This window comes from Staurois parvus, unplaced genomic scaffold, assembly GCF_062004578.1.
Source record: "Staurois parvus isolate SC_StPar_1 unplaced genomic scaffold, SC_StPar_1.0 ptg000714l, whole genome shotgun sequence".
In the NCBI taxonomy this organism is placed as follows: domain Eukaryota; kingdom Metazoa; phylum Chordata; class Amphibia; order Anura; family Ranidae; genus Staurois; species Staurois parvus.
This window is the reverse complement of record NW_028318510.1, coordinates 3,007,651-3,028,101: the sequence shown is the minus strand read 5'-3', so window position 1 is coordinate 3,028,101 and position 20,451 is coordinate 3,007,651. Positions and strand designations below refer to the sequence as shown.

At 41.1% G+C, this 20,451-nt stretch overlaps 1 protein-coding gene across 1 annotated transcript in view; it reads left to right on the top strand.

Moving 5' to 3' along the window:
* Window positions 1-20,451, top strand: part of ADAMTS6 (ADAM metallopeptidase with thrombospondin type 1 motif 6) — a 433,529-nt gene that overhangs the window by 103,094 nt on the left and 309,984 nt on the right. Inside the window, exons 6-7 of the mRNA XM_089653457.1 lie at window positions 3,724-3,807; window positions 5,986-6,131. Coding sequence (XP_089509583.1) covers window positions 3,724-3,807; window positions 5,986-6,131 — 230 coding nt within the window. The remainder of the gene's footprint in view (window positions 1-3,723; window positions 3,808-5,985; window positions 6,132-20,451) is intronic.

Here is a 20,451-nt window from a genome sequence, read left to right as displayed (position 1 = left end):
AGGGTGGGCAAAATGTTTTATAATGCAAGAGATGTATTGAATTTGGAATCAGCAGAAACTCTTAAGTGTGTCTAAATCCAAGAACAAAAATGTAAAGTAGGTTTTCAGTCCTTAGACTTGGTGGTTGCAGTAATATTCTTATTTTTTCTTCAAGCTATCATTAAAGTGTTACTAAGCCCATGATCCTGCATTCTCTATATCTGGTCTCCCACAGTACACACTACATGGAAACATAATTATTTTAGTAAATATAAATTGCTAAATACCTTTTTTCATCAGCAGCTAGAGCAGTCGTATGACTTCTATCAGTGTCCAGTAGAGCACTGGTTAAGCTTGAAGGCAGAGTTTTCATTCTCCCCTGTTTGTCCTGTGAGGCTGCAGGACCCCTGACCCTCTGTTTGGACAGCGCTGATTGGCCCTGTGCTGTTCACATGAACTCTACTAAGAAAACAAAACAGCAATACACACCAAACTGAGCATGTGTAGCTTGCCCCCAAGGCTCTGTTCTATCAGTAGATGAGTTGGGGACAGTAGAAGAAGGACAGGATCAGAGAAGACATGATCAAACATCCTTTTTACACAATGCGGAGGATTACTTCTTAGTTAACTCAGTGACTCTGAATGGCACCCCCCACTCAGTCTCAAAAAGACCATGTAGTTCCCTGCAGCCGCGTTTTTAATTGTGGATGCATGCAAAAAGATGCATGCACTTTTTTAATTGTGGGCACAGCAACCCATTCAAATGAATGGGCTGCTGTGCCTTAGCAAAGGTAGGCCACATGGCCCGCAATAGTGTGAACCGAGCCTAATGCAGCCACTGTATCTAAGGACAATGAATCCTGTGCACAGCACCAGGTGCGTTTTGTGCTGAGATAAAACACAGGGACAAAAAAAAACTATTTAGTAAGGTAGTAAATACAGTAATGTCAGTATGTAGTTAGAACAAACCAATCACAATTCGAATAAGTGTACTCAAATTACCAGATGAATATTAATTGATTGCTTTAAATAATTGCTGTTTGCACATTGCTACTGCCTTGCTAAACTAAGCCATACTGTACATGGATTGAGTTTTGTTTCACTTTCCTGATGAATCGGCCAATATTCGTTCTGTGGGTGGCTCTGGTGATATCACCCTGCTCAGCAAACTTTGATCTGAAGATCAAAGTACCGTTTGGAAATTTGTTGGTTGAACCGTGACTGCTGCTAATCAGCCAGCAGAGGAGATTCAGACATCCATATCTGTGTAGTATTTAGGAATCAGTTATTCCAATCTGGAATAATAGTTGGGTACAAGATGTAAGTTTATCGGTGTCAAAATAAAGCACAACTGAAAAAAAGCTAATTGAGGGCTTCTTTAACCACTTCCTGTCCGGACACTTTTACCCCCTTTCTGTCCAGGGCAATTTTCAGCTTTCAGTGCTATGACACTTTGAATGACAATTTCGCGGTCATGCAATACTGTACCCATATGAATATTTTACCATTTTTTGAGACAGATAAAGCTTTATTTTGGTGGTATTTATTCGCCGCTGGGATTTTAATTTTTTTTACTATGTAAATGAAAAAGTCCAAAAATTTTGAAAAAAAGTGTTTTTTTTTATAAAATTTTGCAAATAAATAATATTTCATCATAAATCTTGGCCAAAATGTATTCCGTTATTTTATTAGTAAAAAAAAAAAAATCCAAATTAGTTTATAACCAAAAATTATAATTTTTAAAAAATTTTTTTTACATTTTTATTTTATTTTTTTATATTATTATTATTATTTTTTTTTTTTACATACTGTCACCCTAGCAGTACAGTGTCACCATGGTGACACTGTACTACTTGTGGGGGTGGTGAAGATTTTATTTTTTTTACACTGATTGCTTTTACACCCATATAGGATGTAAAAGCAATCATTTCTCTTTCTCTCTGTCTGCATTCTTGCAGTCATTGAGAAGTACTGAGTGAGCTGTGATTGGTCACAGCTTGTCACATGGTACAAGGCTGTTGTGAATAGCCTTTTACCATTTGACCTCTGTGATCATTCACAGATTTCACATGTAGTAAGCAATGATGTCACAAGTGACATCTTGCTTACTACTTTGCATGTGATCACTGATTCGCCAATCAGTGATCACATGATCGGGACCTCGTACAGAGGTCCCGTCCGACGATCGGTGTTTCACTGTGTCCGGAGGACACAGCGGGCACCGGATCGCGGTGCTGCACGCTCCCAGGGAGCGCGCACAGCTAGAAAAGGCGGGTGCCGTTTATGAATGGCAACCCGCCCCTGGACTGCTACCGCCCTGCCGTTTATAAACAGCAGGCGGACGGCAAGTGGTTAATATTACATGTAATATTGGAGCCCTTGTTTAGCAGGTCATATGACATATTAGTTGTGAATTTTTCATTTGTACTTTGCTTTGTCTCCAAGATATGGTAGGGCTCCCACAGTGCATCCAGAAAGTATTCACAGCGCTTAACTTTTTGCCACATTTTGTTATGTTACAGCCTTATTCCAAAATGGATTTCATTAATTTTTTTCCTCAACATTCTACAAAAAATACCCCATAATGACAATGTGAAAGAAGTTTGTTTTGAAATCTTTGCAATTTATTAAAAATAAAAAAGGGAAAAAAAAACACATGTACCTAAGTATTCATAGCCTTTGCTCAATACTTTGTTGAAGCACCTTCAGCACCAATTACAGCCTCAAGTCGTTTTGAGTATGATGCTATAAATGTGGCAATAGTTAAGTGCTGTGAATACTTTCTGGATGCACTGTATATGCCATTATGTAGATAGTTTAGGTACAGAAATGAAGGCTGTACATTATATAAGATTATAGGTGCAATGACTACCTAGCTCTTGGGACAGGTGTAAGCAGAGATATCCAGTAATTGAGCATCAAAGTGAAGCAGTCATATTCGCCAAGGTGCATTATTTAACATTGCTAGTACTTTTCAGGGTACTGGTGGTACATGCAAGTACTTTCTCTGGTTGTCAGATCAATTGCTTTATGGCTGGTCAGGGTCCTTGAGGACCAGGGTAGATACAGGATCCCAACTTATCCAAGTCAATGTTAAGCTTTTGTGAAATGCCAGATTCTGTAATGGCTATGGAGGATCTAGCACTGGAAATTTGAATTAAGAGGGCTTATTAAGAGGGGCAGAGTTGGAGGGAAGATGAAGCCATTCATACAGTCTAGATCAAGAACCCATAGTCCTACTGAGGCACAGAGCATACAATTTACTTGTTATTTGCCGGCCCTTTACCAGTAATATTAGCCTCTGCATTTGGTGGACATCAGTGTTAATACAGTTAGTTCTATTAAATTGTATAAAGTTCATGCAAATCATTATTTTTAAATCCTAGTTTTAAATAAAATTACAGCTTTACACCCACATGGCCTGATTCCATTACTGTGGTAACACTATGATGTCATCACAATAAATGGAATAACTTCATCGCTCGGGCTTATAAGTAGCCCCTTTGAATCATTCTTGGCTATATGTAAGCTTCCCATAATCCACCAATAATTGCATAGATTACTGGAGCATGCATAATAGCTTTAACTTTATTTTTTAATGAGATCTGTTGTGAGTGAAAGCACAAGAACCATGGAAGACATGTTCATATTTAAAAGCTTATTTGGTTTCTCTTACAGCACATACCCCATGGCTTATGGTGTCATTGTCTGACTTTGTGTCTTTTCTTCTTTTCTGGAGGTCAGGTTGCCAAACTTTATCGTGACTCCAGCCTAGGAAACGTTGTGAATATCATAGTGACCAGACTGATAGTCCTCACGGAAGATCAGGTAAGGTCCTACATTTCTTTCGTACTCATTAATGCTGTATTAATGGAATTAGATCAGAGTTTTTAAATGTCATGGCACTCAATAGTTTTATATGCAAAATGCTCTTAACTGAATTGCAGCGTATTTTTTACAAGCTAGGATGATGAATGCAGCATCAGTTTAGCATGGGATTCCATAGGAATCACTCAGGGCTGGACAAATCCCAGGAGTAGCTAGCCAATGCACCTAAATAAAATTACAGCTGGAGCCTTTTTATGTTAATGGAACCATATGCTTATGCTTGGATCCTAAATTCAACATCATTTTTTCCGTTGTACTCCCATGTCCTGACAGAGAGAGATTGTCTTCAAAACTACAACTTGTAGTGATTTATGGAAACGTTTGCTCTTCCCTTCCCAATCCACCTAATTGCTGCCACTATTGTTTCCCTAACAGGACAATTGTGCCTTGCAGGTGCAGATTATCATGTGGTGCAATGATATGGGTCTGTGTAGCACCAGTTTTAACATACAGACATTGACAGACTAGCTCTTCCTTTGGTTCTTGACTTGTGGTATGTGTTGATTTCCAAAAATCTATATTTGACTGAGGTTTAGAAAAATTACCAAGCCAAATCATAGTAAAAAGAGCTGGACAATTTATGTAATAATCAGTCAATTTATAAAAATGATCGTTTCCATTAACGGTGGATTGGTCATGTTGGGTGAAGATGGGTAATGTTCTGTCTCCTCAGAAGTGTCCTATGAAGATTGTTATGCTTTGATTATCATTTCCTGCTGCAAATCAAGTTATAGTACTGGCACTTTTTACAAGGCACTTTCAGGGAACATACAGTATAACATTAGTCCTTGAAATATATTAAAATCTGATATCTCTTCACAATCATGTACACACTCCTACAATGTAGTTAGTTTAAGAGGAAACAAAGCATATCTAAACTAAAAAATAGAAATGTAATACATTGCAGCTTATTAGTTCTTAGATGTAGTGGCAGCAGTAGTTCTCTTTTATCAGTCTTTTATCCTTTATTTTCACCTGGATATCTTTGGAATAACACTCCTCCAATGTATCTGTAGGACACCATATTCATCATTGGACTGATCCCCTGATTTGGACTACTAAACCCTCTTCCATTACATAGAGAGGCATCCTTTTGTAGTTCACACAAGATACCTGGGAAAACTGATACAATTGTTCAGAATATCAGTTCAGTGCACAGAAAGTTACAAGGACTGTACTTACAGAAAATGTTTTTGGTCTAAAAAAAAATTCAAATGAATGCAGCCACCAAATGTAAGAATTGGTATGCTGCGATATATTAATTTTTTTTGGGGGGGGTTTTGAAATGTATTAAACTATTATTGCCTTAAAAAGAAATATGTAAAAAGAAATGTTTATGAAAAATAGACATGCTCAGGTGTCTAGATGTGGTTTTCTAGCTCATCTTGGGAGCCTTTCAACCCAAGGCATTTTATTATTCAGATATAGACTTTGGAGAGTAAAGTCAAGGGCTGTCCCATCTACTCTCCTCTTCTGGCATCTATCTGGCTGTTATCCACAGCGTGGTCAATAACCATTAGTTAAGCCTTAAAGGAGAGAAGTAAGCCCTTAACTTTAGTTTTAGGATAGTACAAACTTTCTTTAGGCTACGTTCACATAGGTGCTGGAAGTAAAAGAACATTTGGTACTCGTATTCTAAGGTTCTGTACTCCCTTTCAGAATCAGTGGTTGAAAATGCGCTTGACAAATGTTGAAAATGCACACCAAGTGTGATTGTAGCCTTAAATAATACATTCTTTTCATTTGAATTGTAATTGTGGTGGCACATTTGAAAATGTTGCACTTCAAATGTCACTGCTTATTATTAGTACTTGTCTAGCTGTGACAATCTCAGCAGTGGTGCTGTGGACCTACTGACGTGTTAAATGCCTCTTAGCTGATAATGTGAAATTGCTATATTGACATAATCACTATTACATTTGGAACACACAATCTTCCTGTTCAGTAATACGCTGGCTGAACTCCGGGTCAGATTTTATAGAGATAAATATTGGCAAGGAGAGATTATTCCTAGAAACCACTGCTTCTAATTATAGTCCCATTTTAGTCTTCAAAAGGCTTAACAACTGACCTTAGTAATTTGCTTGGAACATTCCTGGTATGCGTGTTGTATTGCAGCCAAACTTGGAGATAAACCACCATGCGGACAAGTCCCTCGACAGCTTCTGTAAATGGCAGAAATCTATTCTCTCACACCAGAGTGATGGCAACACTATTCCGGAAAATGGTATCGCTCACCACGACAACGCTGTTCTCATCACGAGGTAGGAAGTTGTTTGTTTTTTTGTTTATTTGTCTGCTATGTGATATTTCCTCAGTGTTTCTCTCTTACAAAGGGAACACAGATTATCTGTGAATTGTGTGGGGTTAACTCTGTCTGTTGTGTGACACTGATCTACCGACAGAGCTTCATCCCCAAATGGGCATTCTCACGTTACAAACCTGAATCTCAGACAAACAGAATTGTCATAACAGGCAACCAACTGAGGAAACCTGAAACCTGATCCATCGTCATGCACCCTAGACTTGGCCACAAATGGTTAGATTTCTCATGACGAGCTGTAAAGTGATGATGTATTGTGGCACACAAGTGATGACTTAAAGTGTATGTCAAGCCAAAAGGTTTTTTTACTTTGGTGAGGTTTTAAAGCGGTGGCGGAGGGGGAAAATAGAACTCTTGTTGGGTTTTATTATTATTATTATTATTATACAGTGTTTATATAGCGCCAAAGAGTTTGCTCAGCGCTGTACATTAGCGTGAAGGACAGAACATTAGAAAAAACAGTACAATACAATACACGAGGGTTCGAGGGCCCTGCTCTTTTGAGCTTACAATCTAGGAGGGAGGGGATAGTGGTACAGGAGGAAGTGGCTGTGGGGGATGGAGTGGTAGGAGGAGTGGAGGAGATCGGTTGTTAGGTGAGGGTGGGGTAGGCTTCCCTGTAGAGATGGGTTTTTAGGGTGCGCCTGAAGGTGAGGAGGGTAGGTGACAGTCTGATGGATTGGGGTAGGGAGTTCCAGAGGATGGGGGAAGTCCTGGAGAAGTCCTGCAGTCGGGCGTGGAGGAGACTAGGTTGCTGGAGAGTAGGAGGTCCTGTGAGGAGCAAAGGGCACGGGTAGGGTGGTATTTGGGTATCAGGTCAGTTAGGTAGTTTGGGGCAGCATTGTGATTGGCTTTGTATGTCAGAGTTAGTAGTTTGAATTTAATGCAATCGGGACAATCGGGAGCCAGTGAAGGGATTGGCAGAGGGGGGTGGCAGAAGTGGAGCGGTTGGTGAGGTGGATGAGTCTAGCCGCTGAGTTCAGGATAGACTGGAGTGGGGATAGCATTTGTTTGGGTAGGCCAGTGAGAAGGGAGTTGCAGTAGTCCAGGCGTGAGATGATGAGGGAGTGTACGAGTTGTTTAGTAGTGTCTGGGGTGAGGAACGTACGTATCTTGGAGATGCTGCGAAGGTGGAGCCTGCATGACTTTGATAGTGATTGGACCTGAGGTTGGAAGGAAAGGTTTGAGTCCAGGGTGACACCCAGGACTTTGGCGTGTGGGGTGGGATTGATGGTGGCATTGCTAGTCGTGATGGAGACTTGAGGAAATGGAGCGACATCCAGTCTGATATGTCGTTCAGGAGGTGGGCGATGCGGGCGGAGAGTGAGGGGGTGAGTTGAGGGGTGGAGAGGTAAATTTGTCTGTCGTCGGCATAGAGGTGATAGTTGAAGCCGTGGGAATGTATCAGTTTGCCAAGGGAGGAGGTGTAGATAGAGGAGAGGAGGGGTCCGAGGACAGAGCCTTGGGGGACACCGACAGACAGGGGGAGAGAGGGGGAGGTGGCAGCATTATAGGTAACGCTGAAGGAGCGTTGGGATAGGTAGGAGGAGAACCAGGAGAGAGCAGCGTCCCTGATGCCAAAGGAGTGCAGTTTAGTAAGGAGAAGGGGGGGTCGACTGTGTCGAAGGCCACAGAGGGGTCGAGGAGCAGGAGGACTGAGTAGTGGCCATTAGCTTTGGCGGTTAGCAGGTCGTTAGTGATTTTAAGTAGGGCGGTTTCGGTGGAGTGTAGGGGACGGAAGCCAGACTGTAGTGGATCAAGAAGGTTGTTATCAGTGAGGTGGGCGCTTAGGCGATTGTAGGCTAAGCACTCAAGCAGCTTGGAAGTGAATGGCAGCAGGGAGATGGGTCTAAGGTTGTTTAGGTCCGTGGGGTCAAGGGAGGGTTTTTTGAGTATGGGGGTGATGTGTGCGAGCTTTAGGGGGGAGGGGAATGCGCCAGTAGAGAGGGAGAGATCGAAGATGTGGGTGAGGGAGCGAATGATGGAGGAGGGGGGTGACTGGAGGAGTTGTGATGGGATAGGGTCCAGGGGGCAATATGCTGCTATTCAGAATTTACCCTCATGTTTTCTCCTGCCGAATATACCAGACAGGTAGTGCAGAAAATATGCAGCAGGGACACGCTAACATAAAAATCTGACTGGTGTTCTAGCCTTCTCCTACCAAAAAATGGGCATGTTCAAAACTGCTTCGATACTGGCAAGATGTTCTTGATAAAATTGATTGTGCATTTTAACTTCATTGTTCTCCTGAACAAACGATAGACCTCCTGGGACATTTAGAACTTCCTATTTTATTACCCTCATAATAAGAAAGCATTATCCAGAACATCATACCTTGCAAGTAAAACTGTTGAAGAACACTGGCTATCCCCCAAACTCCTACCACACATCTTTGGATAGGAAACGTGAATTCTATCCCACATTTGGAAAGCTTAATCAATGCAGGTTGAGTTAGCCCTCTTAAATTTAGTAACATATGGTGTCAGTGGTTAAATGATCCTGCACTTGCACCAATAGGTGATCAAAGAGGGTCACTTATTGGTGACCTTGATCTTCTGGTTAAATAGCGAATCTGTAATACCCCCTGCTGCTATATACCACATATTTTATTTGCTTTGTAAGAGATGTAATGACTATATCATGAAAAAAGTATCATGCATTTGAGACACATTTCTTTAGTGAAATAATTTAATATAAAACACATGAATGGAATAACATTTGGGAAATGGAAGGACCAAGAAGTCAAGAGGTTTTCTTTTAGTTTTTGTAGACTGGGGAAACCTGAGTTGGCTGTCATAGAGAATCGTCAGTGATGGGAAATTTTCTCAGCTGCATCACATTTAGTATTTGAAACCTGTCTGTGAAGAGAACAGACTAGTGTGTGTCCAGGCTGATGATACCTGAATAGACAGGGAGTTCAATCAGATTGGAGGTCTGATCAAGAGACTGAGAGAACATTCAGTTATTCAGTGTTTGGCTACAGCTATAGTCTTCTTGAAAGACAAAGATTTATAGCCAGAAGGCTGGAAATTATTTGTGGCCTGTTTTGGGCTTCAGTGTTTTAAACCAACCATAAACAGTTTGAACCATGTATGGGCAGGTTGAATGTACCCAAGTTGATTGATCATTTTTACATGCGTATATTGCTAGCAGCTTTTATAGCTGCTTGCAGTAATCACTGTGTTCTTCCGGCAGGGACGGCTTCCCTCACCCCCCGCAGGGAGAGCACAATGGCTCCCCAGGAGGGATTCCCCCATCAACACTGACACTGGTTGTATGAAATAAAATTGCACTGTCTATGGCCATCTGTGGCTGTCTTTGTTGTAAGGATTTAACAACTTTGAACAATATTATATAGGATTTGGAGAAAAGAAACTAAAACAATCAAAAATGCCTACCGCCAAATCAGTGCAAAGCACAGTGAAGCCTCACAGAATGTACTCACATGTCTCATCCCATCACATATCCCCAAAATAAGAGGATTATTCTTCATTTCTTGACATTAGATGGTGCCATACAAATCTTGACTTTGCCAGATGAATATCCAGAACCATTGGATATACATCCTGAACCATTGCTTAGCCAGATGTACATCAAGAGCCACTGTTGTGTAGTGCAAATATAGCCTAATAATATAGAGCTATGGATTCCAAACTGCAAACAGCGGTTTATGCTTTTTGCCCATGATAAGTGCAGTGTATGGAAACCATGGCTTCTATGAAGTACTGTTTTGGGCAATAAAAATGGTCTGCATTAATGAAGTGGGGGGTATGAGCCTTCCAAAATGTATTGGCTTCATCTTCTGAACTTTTTTTTGTGAGAAATAAACTTTTTATTGGATTTATTTTTGTTTTGTGGTGCATTCATCCTTCTATGTGTCCATCAGACTACCCCAGGGACTTCAGCAACACCTTGGCTGACAGAGAGAAAATTGGAAATTGGTGATTTCATTTTAGCTAGCCATAGATGGATCGAATCTCGGCTGGTTCAGCAGGGTCCAGCCAAGATTCAATCCATTTATGGACAGGCTGATCTGTCACATTTTTAGCATGCGATTATTGCCAGTGGCTATAGCCACTAGCAGCAATCACTGTGTACTCCCGGAAGGGGCGGCTCCCTGCCCCCCCCCCCGCCATAAGAACACAATAGCACTGCAGGAGGTATTCCCCCATCAATACTGACTGTGTTGATGGGGGAATCGAGCGTGGTTGCAGGAAAAACAACTGCATGATCTATGGCCTGTCTTACTCAAGGGTTCAGCACCCTACCAACCCATTTTAAGCCTTTATAATCTGACAGAAGTTATAACCCTTCTCTGTGCTATCCATAGCTAAAAAAAAGTTGTGTTTTTAAAAATCATAGACAACATTTTCCAGATTAATGTGTTTTTCCAAGAAAAAAGTCTTACCTTACATCACTAGGTGCCTGTTATTACCTTTGGCGCAAAAGCCTTTCCTGTGCACCCCGATGCTCCCTTTTTGATTGTTTTGCAAAGGGCTTGATTTAGGACTAAGCCCTGTCTACGTGTAATCTTCCTGCCCACTGAAAGCATCTAATTGGCCTATAAATGCACTGTCATTTGAAGGAGAAAAGGTAATTTGCAGGACTTTCAGAGGGGCACACAGGTAAATCTTTAAGTATGTAAGAAAACCTTACATTGATAAATCACAAGTATGCTTGCAAATTTTTGCTAAGTTGTCTGAATTGAAACATTTTTTGATGTAATATTCACAAATGATTTTTAGAATGGTCCAACCATTTGTTAAGCTACCCTTTTTAAGGAAGGCAATTTACCTTTTTCAAACCAAGACAAGCAGCCAGGTAGCCAATCAGCCTTACTGCAACCATGCCAATATAAATAAACTAAAAAAGAAGACTGTAAATACATACCTTCTCTGCAGCCTGTGCAGCCAGACACTTCTGCATTCCAGAGGAATGGTCCCCTGAAGTCCACTGGGAAGTCAACACTTCAAGGACTGTCGATCTTCTTGGTCCCCCATATCTCTTACTGCTTCTTTCTGGAATGGAGAAATGTTTGGCAGTACAGACAGCAGAGAAAGTAGGTTCTTTTGCAGGGTGATTGTTTTAGCAGATTTAAAATTAATGGCAGGGTTGCTTTAAAAGCTACAGCTGATGCATTACTGTCCCGATCTTTTGTGTGCACATTGGCGGAAGCATACATTTCCTGGCCCCTGAAAAGTACTTTCTGACTCCTGAATTTTACATTAATTTGGCCCACCCCTACTATACTCCAGAACAGTTTTCTGGCTGGCTGTTTCTACTGTGGTTATCTATTTAGATACAGGATGGAAAATCACCATGCCACTTTTTTTTGTGTGACTGATCCAAAATCATTGAACCATTCACATGTGCCCATTCTTGTGTGTGGCCATTTTTGTTAAAAAATGTGGCAGTCCAAATTAAGTCAAATCGAGTGGGACAGCCCTGTCTAATCATGTCTAAGCATGTCTTACTTAAGGCAGATTTTTCTGAAAAATTAATAACCACTCTTCTAAATAAATATTGCTTCCAACTCCAGAAAATAGTAAAATCCTGCAAGCTTTTTCTAATTCCCTGTTGTGAGTTGAATGGTGTTATAAACTGTTTCTGATGTATTTAAACCTTGAATACACAAAGTCTCTTCTAAGGTGAAGTATTTTCCTCTTTACAATTAACATTTATATTTATAGGACATAACAGACATTATTATTGCTTATTTTTGGTATTGTGTGTATATATATATATATATATATATATATATATATATATATATATATATATATATATACATACACTCACCGACCTCTTTGTAACAACCATTCAATTGCTTGGTAACACAAACTGCTATTCAGCTAATCACATGGCAGCTACTCAATGCATTTAGGCATCTAGATGTGGTGAAGACGACTTGCTGAAGTTCAAAACTAGCATCAGAAAATATTGAGGGTTCACAGATAGTTGTACGAAAAAGAGAAAATGTCCAGTGAGTGGCAGTTGTGTTGACAAAAATGCCTTGTTGATGTCAGAGGAGAATGGGCAGACTGGTTCGATATGATAGAAAGGCAACAGTATCTCAAATAACTACTCGTTACAACCAAGGTATGCAGAACATCATCTCTGAATGCACAACATGTCGAACCTTGAAGCAGATGGGCTACAGCAGCAGAAGACCACACTGGGTGCCACTGCTGTCAGCTAAGAACAGGAAACAGAGGCTACAATTTGCACAGGCTCACCAAAATTGGACAATAGAAGATTGGAAAACATTGCCTGGTCTGGTGAGTCTCGATTTCAGCTGTGACATTCATATGGTAGGGTCAGAATTTGGCATAAACACCATGAAAGCATGGATCCATCTTGCCTTGTATCAGCAGCTCAGGCTGGTGGTGTAATGGTGTGGGGGATATTTGCTTGGCACACTTTGGGCCCCTTAGTACCAATTGAGCATCGTTTAAACGCCACAGCCTATCTGAGTATTGTTGCTGACCATGTCCATCCCTTTATGACTCCCTGATGGCTACTTCCAGCAGGATAATGCACAATGTCACAAAGCTCAAATCATCTCAATCTGGTTTCTTGTAATGGTATGGGGGATATTTGCTTGGCACACTTTGGGCCCCTTAGCACCAATTGTGCATTGTTTAAACGCCACAGCCTATCTGAGTATTGTTGCTGACCATGTCCACCCCTTTATGGCTACAGTGAACAGATCTAATGGCTACTTCCAGCAGGATAATGCACGATGTCACAAAGCTCAAATCATCTCAATCTGGTTTCTTGAACAAACATGACAATGAGTTCACTGTACTCCAATGGCCTCCACAGTCACCAGATCTCAATCCAACAGAGCACCTTAGGGATGTGGTGGAACGGAAGATTTGCATCATGGATGTGCAGCTGACAGATCTACAGCAACTATATGATGCTATCATGTCAATATGGACCAAAATCTTTGAAGAATGTTTCCAATACATTGTTGAATCTATGCCATGAACAATTAAAACTTTCTGTGGTTTTGAAGGCAAAAGGGGGTCCAACCTGGTACTAGCAAGGTGTACCTAATAAAGTGAGTGTGTATTTGCATCAAGGATGCACAATTCCTATCGCCCTACGCCCAGGACATGCGTTTCCAGGCACTGGGCATGTATTTTTTTTTTTACAAGCAGCAGGGTTTTGCTTGACAGATCGGGCTAGTGTCTCATTTACTCGCTGAGCAGATGTACTTCTCCTACACTCCCCTCTCCTGACGAGCACCCAATTGGTCTCTCCCCTCCCTGCCACTCCTCAGGTGCAGAGCTGGAGACAGGCAGGTCGGTGAGTAGGAGATAAACAGCGTTAAAATTATTATTTTTTTAATCAGGACAAGTAGATTGTCATGGATGACCCAATTTGGTACCCCGATTTAGTCCCTTGGACAAGTAGTTTTTTTTTTTAATTTCCATACCTCTGAATTTGCTCTATATATTAGTGCTGGTTTTGGCAGTGGTATTGCTGTGTAAAGTTTATTGCAGTAAGTGAAGGTTTTAAAACATATGCCTCCCTGAAAAGAAGGGTGATGAGAAATCTGTCTGTCATCTGTAGTGGTAGGACCTACTGCTGATTCTTGCGTGATGCATTCAACAGACTAAAGCACTGTACAAGTTCCAAAGTCTGTATGTGAGATAATGAGTGCTTTTACAGTAAGCTCCCTCACTCACTTTGATGGATTTAGAGTGCTTCTGACATGGCAAGCGCTCATTGCCTCCTAGCAACAAGACCCCCAATTTATTCATAATGACGTTGCTTCAAAACATTGGATGGGTTAGGAGTGAGCCACTTACACCTTAGTCAGTCGTAGACATGTATCTAATGTCAGCAGGACATCTGCTTCATCTTCTGGTGATCTCAGCTAATGTCAATCTTCTGTTGCTTATTTGCTTGACTTGGCTGGTGATGTTATTTCAGTATCCAGGAAAAGAAAATAGTGGCCTTTCTTTTATAGGAAAAAGAAAGGATCCTTAATGCTAAACTCTAGGTAGATATAACCAAAACACCAATGTAAATACTAATTTATTTATTTTGAAAAATTAATTTTTTTTTTTAAGTTCAACTTGTGCAAGTCGTATAAGTGTTTTCCAGTTCCTTGTACAGTAAAACGCAAACTGGGAGAGGGAGGGCCGCACTATGGTTCAATCAGAAGTGCTTCATGCACAGGTGCTAATAAAGAGCAAATGAACAGGAGAGAGCAGAGTGAGCAGAAGGACCAGGAGTGCAGGCAGGTGACCTAGAAGACAAAAGTCAGGTCATCAATCTGTATTTCAACTCTCTGTTTAGTTGTTTTGTGCTTAGATTTAAAAAATGCATTTAGACATATTTGTCATAAACACCTAAAATAATGATTTTAGGTGTTACTTGTGGACAACCTATCACCTCCCATTGGAAACCTAAGATACTAATAGATACACTTTTTGATTAAATTTGTATACAAGTTTCTGTAGCAACTCCACACACTAGTAAGAGACAAATTGGAAAATGCTGACGTCCTTGCAGCACCCTTTTTCAACCGTTCCTTCATACAATAGGATTTCATCTTAAGTTGCAGTGGTTTCTTGGCAATGACAACTGCATGTCTCTCTGATCAGTAACCGCAGATCCTAATGATCTTTTTATTTATCAGGAATAGTGACCATTAATTGAAAGGACTGTCTTCCCGCTGACCAGTGCTGTAAGAAGAATTTTTCCATGTATCACCCATATAGGAATATCCTTATCATTGGCCAGCAGTGTATTGGGGACCTTGTCCCACTGACCACCTATGAAAGGTGTCTGACCTCCACTGACCACCGATTTAAGGGGCCCTTGTTTACTGATCCCCGATGTAAGAGGGCACTTCATACTGAATACCAATTTAAGGGAACACTACAAGTACACTGTCTGGGTTTCTTTTCTTACCATTATTTTTATATTACTTATTTCATATTATTATTACTGTGATTATTACTGAAAATAATTTTGCCATATAGAGCAATCCTGTGGGTCAAAAACACAAAAATATATTCTTTAATTTAATAATTTATCTGCAACTTAACTGTTCACGTTAACTTACCATTAAAGTGGCTCTAAAGCCTGAAGGTGTTTTACTTTCACGCTTTCTGTGCATAAAGGTAAAAAACCTTCAGTGTGCAACTTCCCCTTCAGCCTCCCCCCCACCAGTATTTGCCCGAGCCCTGATCCAGTGATGTGCACGAGAGCAGAAGCTCTCCTGGGTCTGTGCCTCCCCTTTGGCTAAGACACAGCAGCGGGAGTCATTGGCTCCCGCTGATGTGAATCACAGCCAGAGAGGAGATAGCGTGGGGCTGGGCCAAGATGCGCTACGTGTGTCTCATACACAGTGAGCACACACAAGTATCACACAGGGAGAGAGCACATGTGAGTGCCCCCAAAACAGACAGTTTGCTCTGGGGGCATTCAGCAAGGGGGAAGGGGCCTGGAGTTCTGGCAGAGGACCAGAGAAGAGAAGGATCAGGTCTGCTCTGTGCAAAACCATTGCATAAAGCAGGTGATTATGACGTTATTTAAAAAAAAATCGGAACCATTACCTTTAAGTGAAGGCATAGTTATTAGCAGGGGATTGCTGAGAACTGAAAGTTATTTTAGAGGCTTCTTCATGTTAAAAAGAATTGAGAAAGGCTGCCTTAGAGTCTTGTTGAATGCATTATGCGATATACTGTGGTGCATCAAAAGAAATGTCCTCAAAGCACATATCAAAAAATGTCTCTAAAACGAATATTTGCAAATTTATTAATCGCACGAGCATTCATAGCACAGGTGAAAGTGTTCATTTTTCTTCTCCCTATTCAGTGCTGTAGAATGATTTTGCCATATTTTCATTGAGAGTCAGTTTGATGACTTATGTGGGGAGAATATGAATGAATAATATGTCTGTAGAACTTGTGTCACTCATCTTCCTACAAACTCTATCTCACTATGAGTCATAAAAATCATAACATTCAAAGCTTTCGCTGAGGAAATGTGTTTTGTGGCACTAATATAGGATGTCTGGTATAACATTCACTAATTTATTTCCCAAACCATGGACAGCAGCCAGTTGAGTAGTCTGCATTTTTGCATTTGAAAAAATGCTTGCTATTTTTTATTGAAAAATTTTATAGGAGTAGAACATGAGCAAGTTGAATAATTTTCAGGTGAAATAGAAGGCTGGATTAATACTTAATCGTGAGTGCTTCTGCTATAATTCCAAGCAAATATATAAAAGAAAATAAAAATTCAGGGTCGGCCACTATAATTTTTTTATATGTTTTAGCGTTGAAAATACTTTCTGGAAAGGATTTAGGTCTAGGCGGGCTGACAGTAACATCTTTCCAGGAGGTTAAGTGTCAGAGCAGGAAGGCCAAATATAAATAAATTTGTATTAGGTTTTTTTTTGCATACTATTTTTATTAACAGTGAAGTATCATTTTCCCAATAAACTGTGTAAAAACATAGTAATAAATACATATAATAAATACATATAAGGTGATGGGGCCTATTTATGTTGCAGCTCACACTGAAAGAAATTGTGCCAATTGCACAAAATATTTTCTGCGCCTAAATACTCACCAATTGTGCTCAGTTTGCAATAGAGGCGGCTACAACTCCATGTACTGCCACTTCTGCAGGACAAATTTACATTCCAAAAGTTAAGTCAGAGTAATAAAATCTGAAGATATTTGTTACAAATAAATATATAAAGTATATACATATATATATATATATATATATATATATATATATATACAGTATATACACAGGTGAAACAAGAAAAATTAGAATATCATGCAAACTTCATTTATTTCAGTAATGCAACTTAAAAAGATGAAACTAATATATGAGATAGACTCATTACATGCAAAGCAAGATAGTTCAAGCCGTGATTTGTCATAATTGTGATGATTATGGCTTACAGCTCATGAAAACCCCAAATCCACAATCTCAGAAAATTAGAATATTACATGCAATCAATAAAACAAGGATTGTACATAGAACAATATCGGACCTCTGAAAAGTATAAGCATGCATATGTACTCAGTACTTGGTTTGGGCCCCTTTTGCAGCAATTACTGCCTCAATGCGGTGTGGCATGGAAGCAACCAGCCTGTGGCACTGCTGAGGTGTTATGGAAGACCAGGATGCTCCAATAGCAGCCTTCAGCTCTTCTGCATTGTTCGGTCTCATGTCTCTCATCTTTCTCTTGGCAATGCCCCATGGATTCTCTATGGGGTTCAGGTCAGGCGAGTTTGCTGGCCAATCAAGCACAGTAATCCCACGGTCATTGAACCAGGTTTTGGTGTGTTTGGCAGTGTGGGCAGGTGCCAAGTCCTGCTGGAAAATGAAGTCAGCATCCCCATAAAGCTCGTCTGCGGAAGGAAGCATGAAGTGCTCCAAAATCTCCTAGTAGACGGCTGTGTTGACCCTGGACTTAATGAAGCACAGTGGACCAACACCAGCAGATGACATGGCTCCCCAAATCAACACAGACTGTGGAAACATCACACTGGACTTCAAGCATCTTGCAGCGTGTGCCTCTCCATTCTTCCTCCATACTCTGGGTCCTTGGTTTCCAAATGAGATGCAAATGTTGCTCTCATCAGAAAAGAGGACTTTGGACCACTGAGCAACAGACTAGGTCTGTTTTTCTTTAGCCCAGGTAAGATGCTTCTGATGTTGTTTGTTGTTCAGAAGCGGCTTGACAAGAGGAATACAACATTTGAAGCCTATGTCCAGGATCCGTCTGTGTGTGGTGGCTCTTGATGCACTGACTCCAGCCTCAGTCCACTCCTTGTGAAAGTCCCCAACACTTTTGCATGGCCTTTTCCTGACAATCCTCTCAGGAGGAGATTTCAGGAGACAGGCAGTTACTCTGGGAGAGCTGGACAGGGCCGTAGAAGGTCCTTAACCCATCAGCAGGACCGGTATCTGCTCCTTTGTGCAAGTAGGAACAGGATGAGCACTGCCAGAGCCCTACAAAATGACCTCCAACAGGCCACTGGTGTGAATGTCTCTGACCAAACAATCAGAAACAGACTTCATGAGGGTGGCCTGAGGGCCCGACATCCTTTAGTGGGCCTTGTGCTCACTGTCCGGCACCATAGAGCTCGATTGGCACTTGCCATTGAACACCAGAATTGGCAGGTCCGCCACTGGCACCTTGTGCTTTTCACAGAGTGCAGGGTGACCCTGAGCACATGTGACAGACATGAAAGGGTCTGGAGAAGCCGTGGAGAACATTATGTTGCCTGTAACATCGTTCAGCATGACCATTTTGGTGGTGGGTCAGAGATGGTCTGGGGAGGCATATCCATGGAGGGACGCACAGACCTTTACAGGCTAGACAATGGCACCCTGACTGCTATTAGGTATTGGGATGAAATCCTTGGACCCATTATCAGACACAATGTTGGTGCAATGGGTCCTGGGTTCCTCCTGGTGCACAACAATGCCCGGTCTCATGTGGCGAGAGTATGCAGGCAGTTCCTAGAGGATGAAGGAATTGATACCATTGAATGGCCCTCATGCTCACTTGACGTAAATCCAATAGAACACCTCTGGGATATTATGTTTCGGTCCATCCGACGCCACTAGATTGAACTTCAGACTGTCCAGGAGCTCAATGATGCCCTGGTCCAGATCTGGCAACACTTACCAGCCAGCCTGCAAAACAACCAATTTGGCCCTGTCTAATAGTTTGCATTAAAAACAGAGGGTTTTGTTTGCACACATTTGCAAATACATGCGTAAGCTACAGTCCCGTGTCAAGGGTCCTCTGTATACTGTGGACCTAACTAAGATTTCCAGAGCCTCCATAGTAGGAGCACATATATCAATGGATAGGTTAAGGCCAGGTGTGCCTGTAGGAGTGCATAAAGAAACATACAGAGGGCAGTGCTGGAGCATTGGGAGTATAAACACTTTTTTTGCCTCATTAAATTTGCCTATACAGAGTCTGCATAAATATGATATGCTATTGTGAGGGAATTTATATGTGGTCTATTTTCAGGGTGCACTGTTTGTGCCATTTATTTTTTTTATTGGAATTAGAAATTTTGAAAACAAATGTAAAAAATGTACGAAGTGCTATCAACAGGTTTGTAACACGCCAACAGATGACAGCATGCACAGTCACAGGGAGCTTTGACCTTCATAAGTCAGTGTTCCAAAAGACATCATCCTGCATGCACTGGCTGCATTGCAACTGGTGCTATTTTGACCACGCGCGTTACCATGTCTGCTATTTCATCATGGACAGCAAGTTAGAACAAAGCACAAACAAGCCAACATATATTGAGGTCAGTTCAAAGAAAATGCTCTGTGATCCTATACAGAAAGGTTGGCGCTTTAAATTGTGTGCTTTTAGGTAACATCGGTGGAAAACCTGACCTAAAAATTGGCCCCATTGGCCCTAATGTGCTTAAAATTGTTGCTTACTGGTCTTAAAGAAGAACTACAGGCTCTTTTGAATTTTGTGTTTCGAAGCAATAGTTACCTCTGACTATCCTATAGCAGAGTCGCCTCTCTGTCCTTTTTTTTTATGCCAGATAGTACAGCTCCTGTTCTCATACACGGAAGGGGTAGTGATATTTGTATGCCCCCCTTGTCTTGGCCATTCATAGAAATCCATGTAATACAAAATAAACAAAAATTCCCATGTTTTAAAGTGTGTTTTCTCTTGCAGCCAAATTGGGATAACATCAACATTATATTTGGTACACATTTCCATTCATATAGGAGAATAAAACAATGCAGTTTACCTTTTAGATGCTGTACTCTGGATCCTAGCAGCAGAGAAAAATTCTAGGTAGTTTGCTTTGTTTATAAGGGGGGCTGGGTAGTTGTGTTTGCGATAATTAACCCTGTCTGTACTACACAGGCAGATCTTCATTATCAATTGTAACTCGATTTGAACACTGTTGTGTGCGTACGCTTATTCATTCTAATGGCCAGAATAAATTCCTAATCTGACCAATAGAATGCATTACCACCAAACGTGAAAACTTATGCGATAACTTATAAATGCTTGTGAAAAACACGGCTATGGCCTCCCGGCCCTTTAAGGGCTTCAGAAGCCGGGAGGTGGGGTTTAGGGTCATGTGACCGCCGTGACACGCAGTCACGGCAGTCACATGATCGGGTAAGGTCCCAATCGAAAGAGGTGCGCGCTCTCAGCACATATGTCTTGTTTAGGAGGCTGCACATTTGCGTTCGGCTGGTGTGAAGAGGGTAAG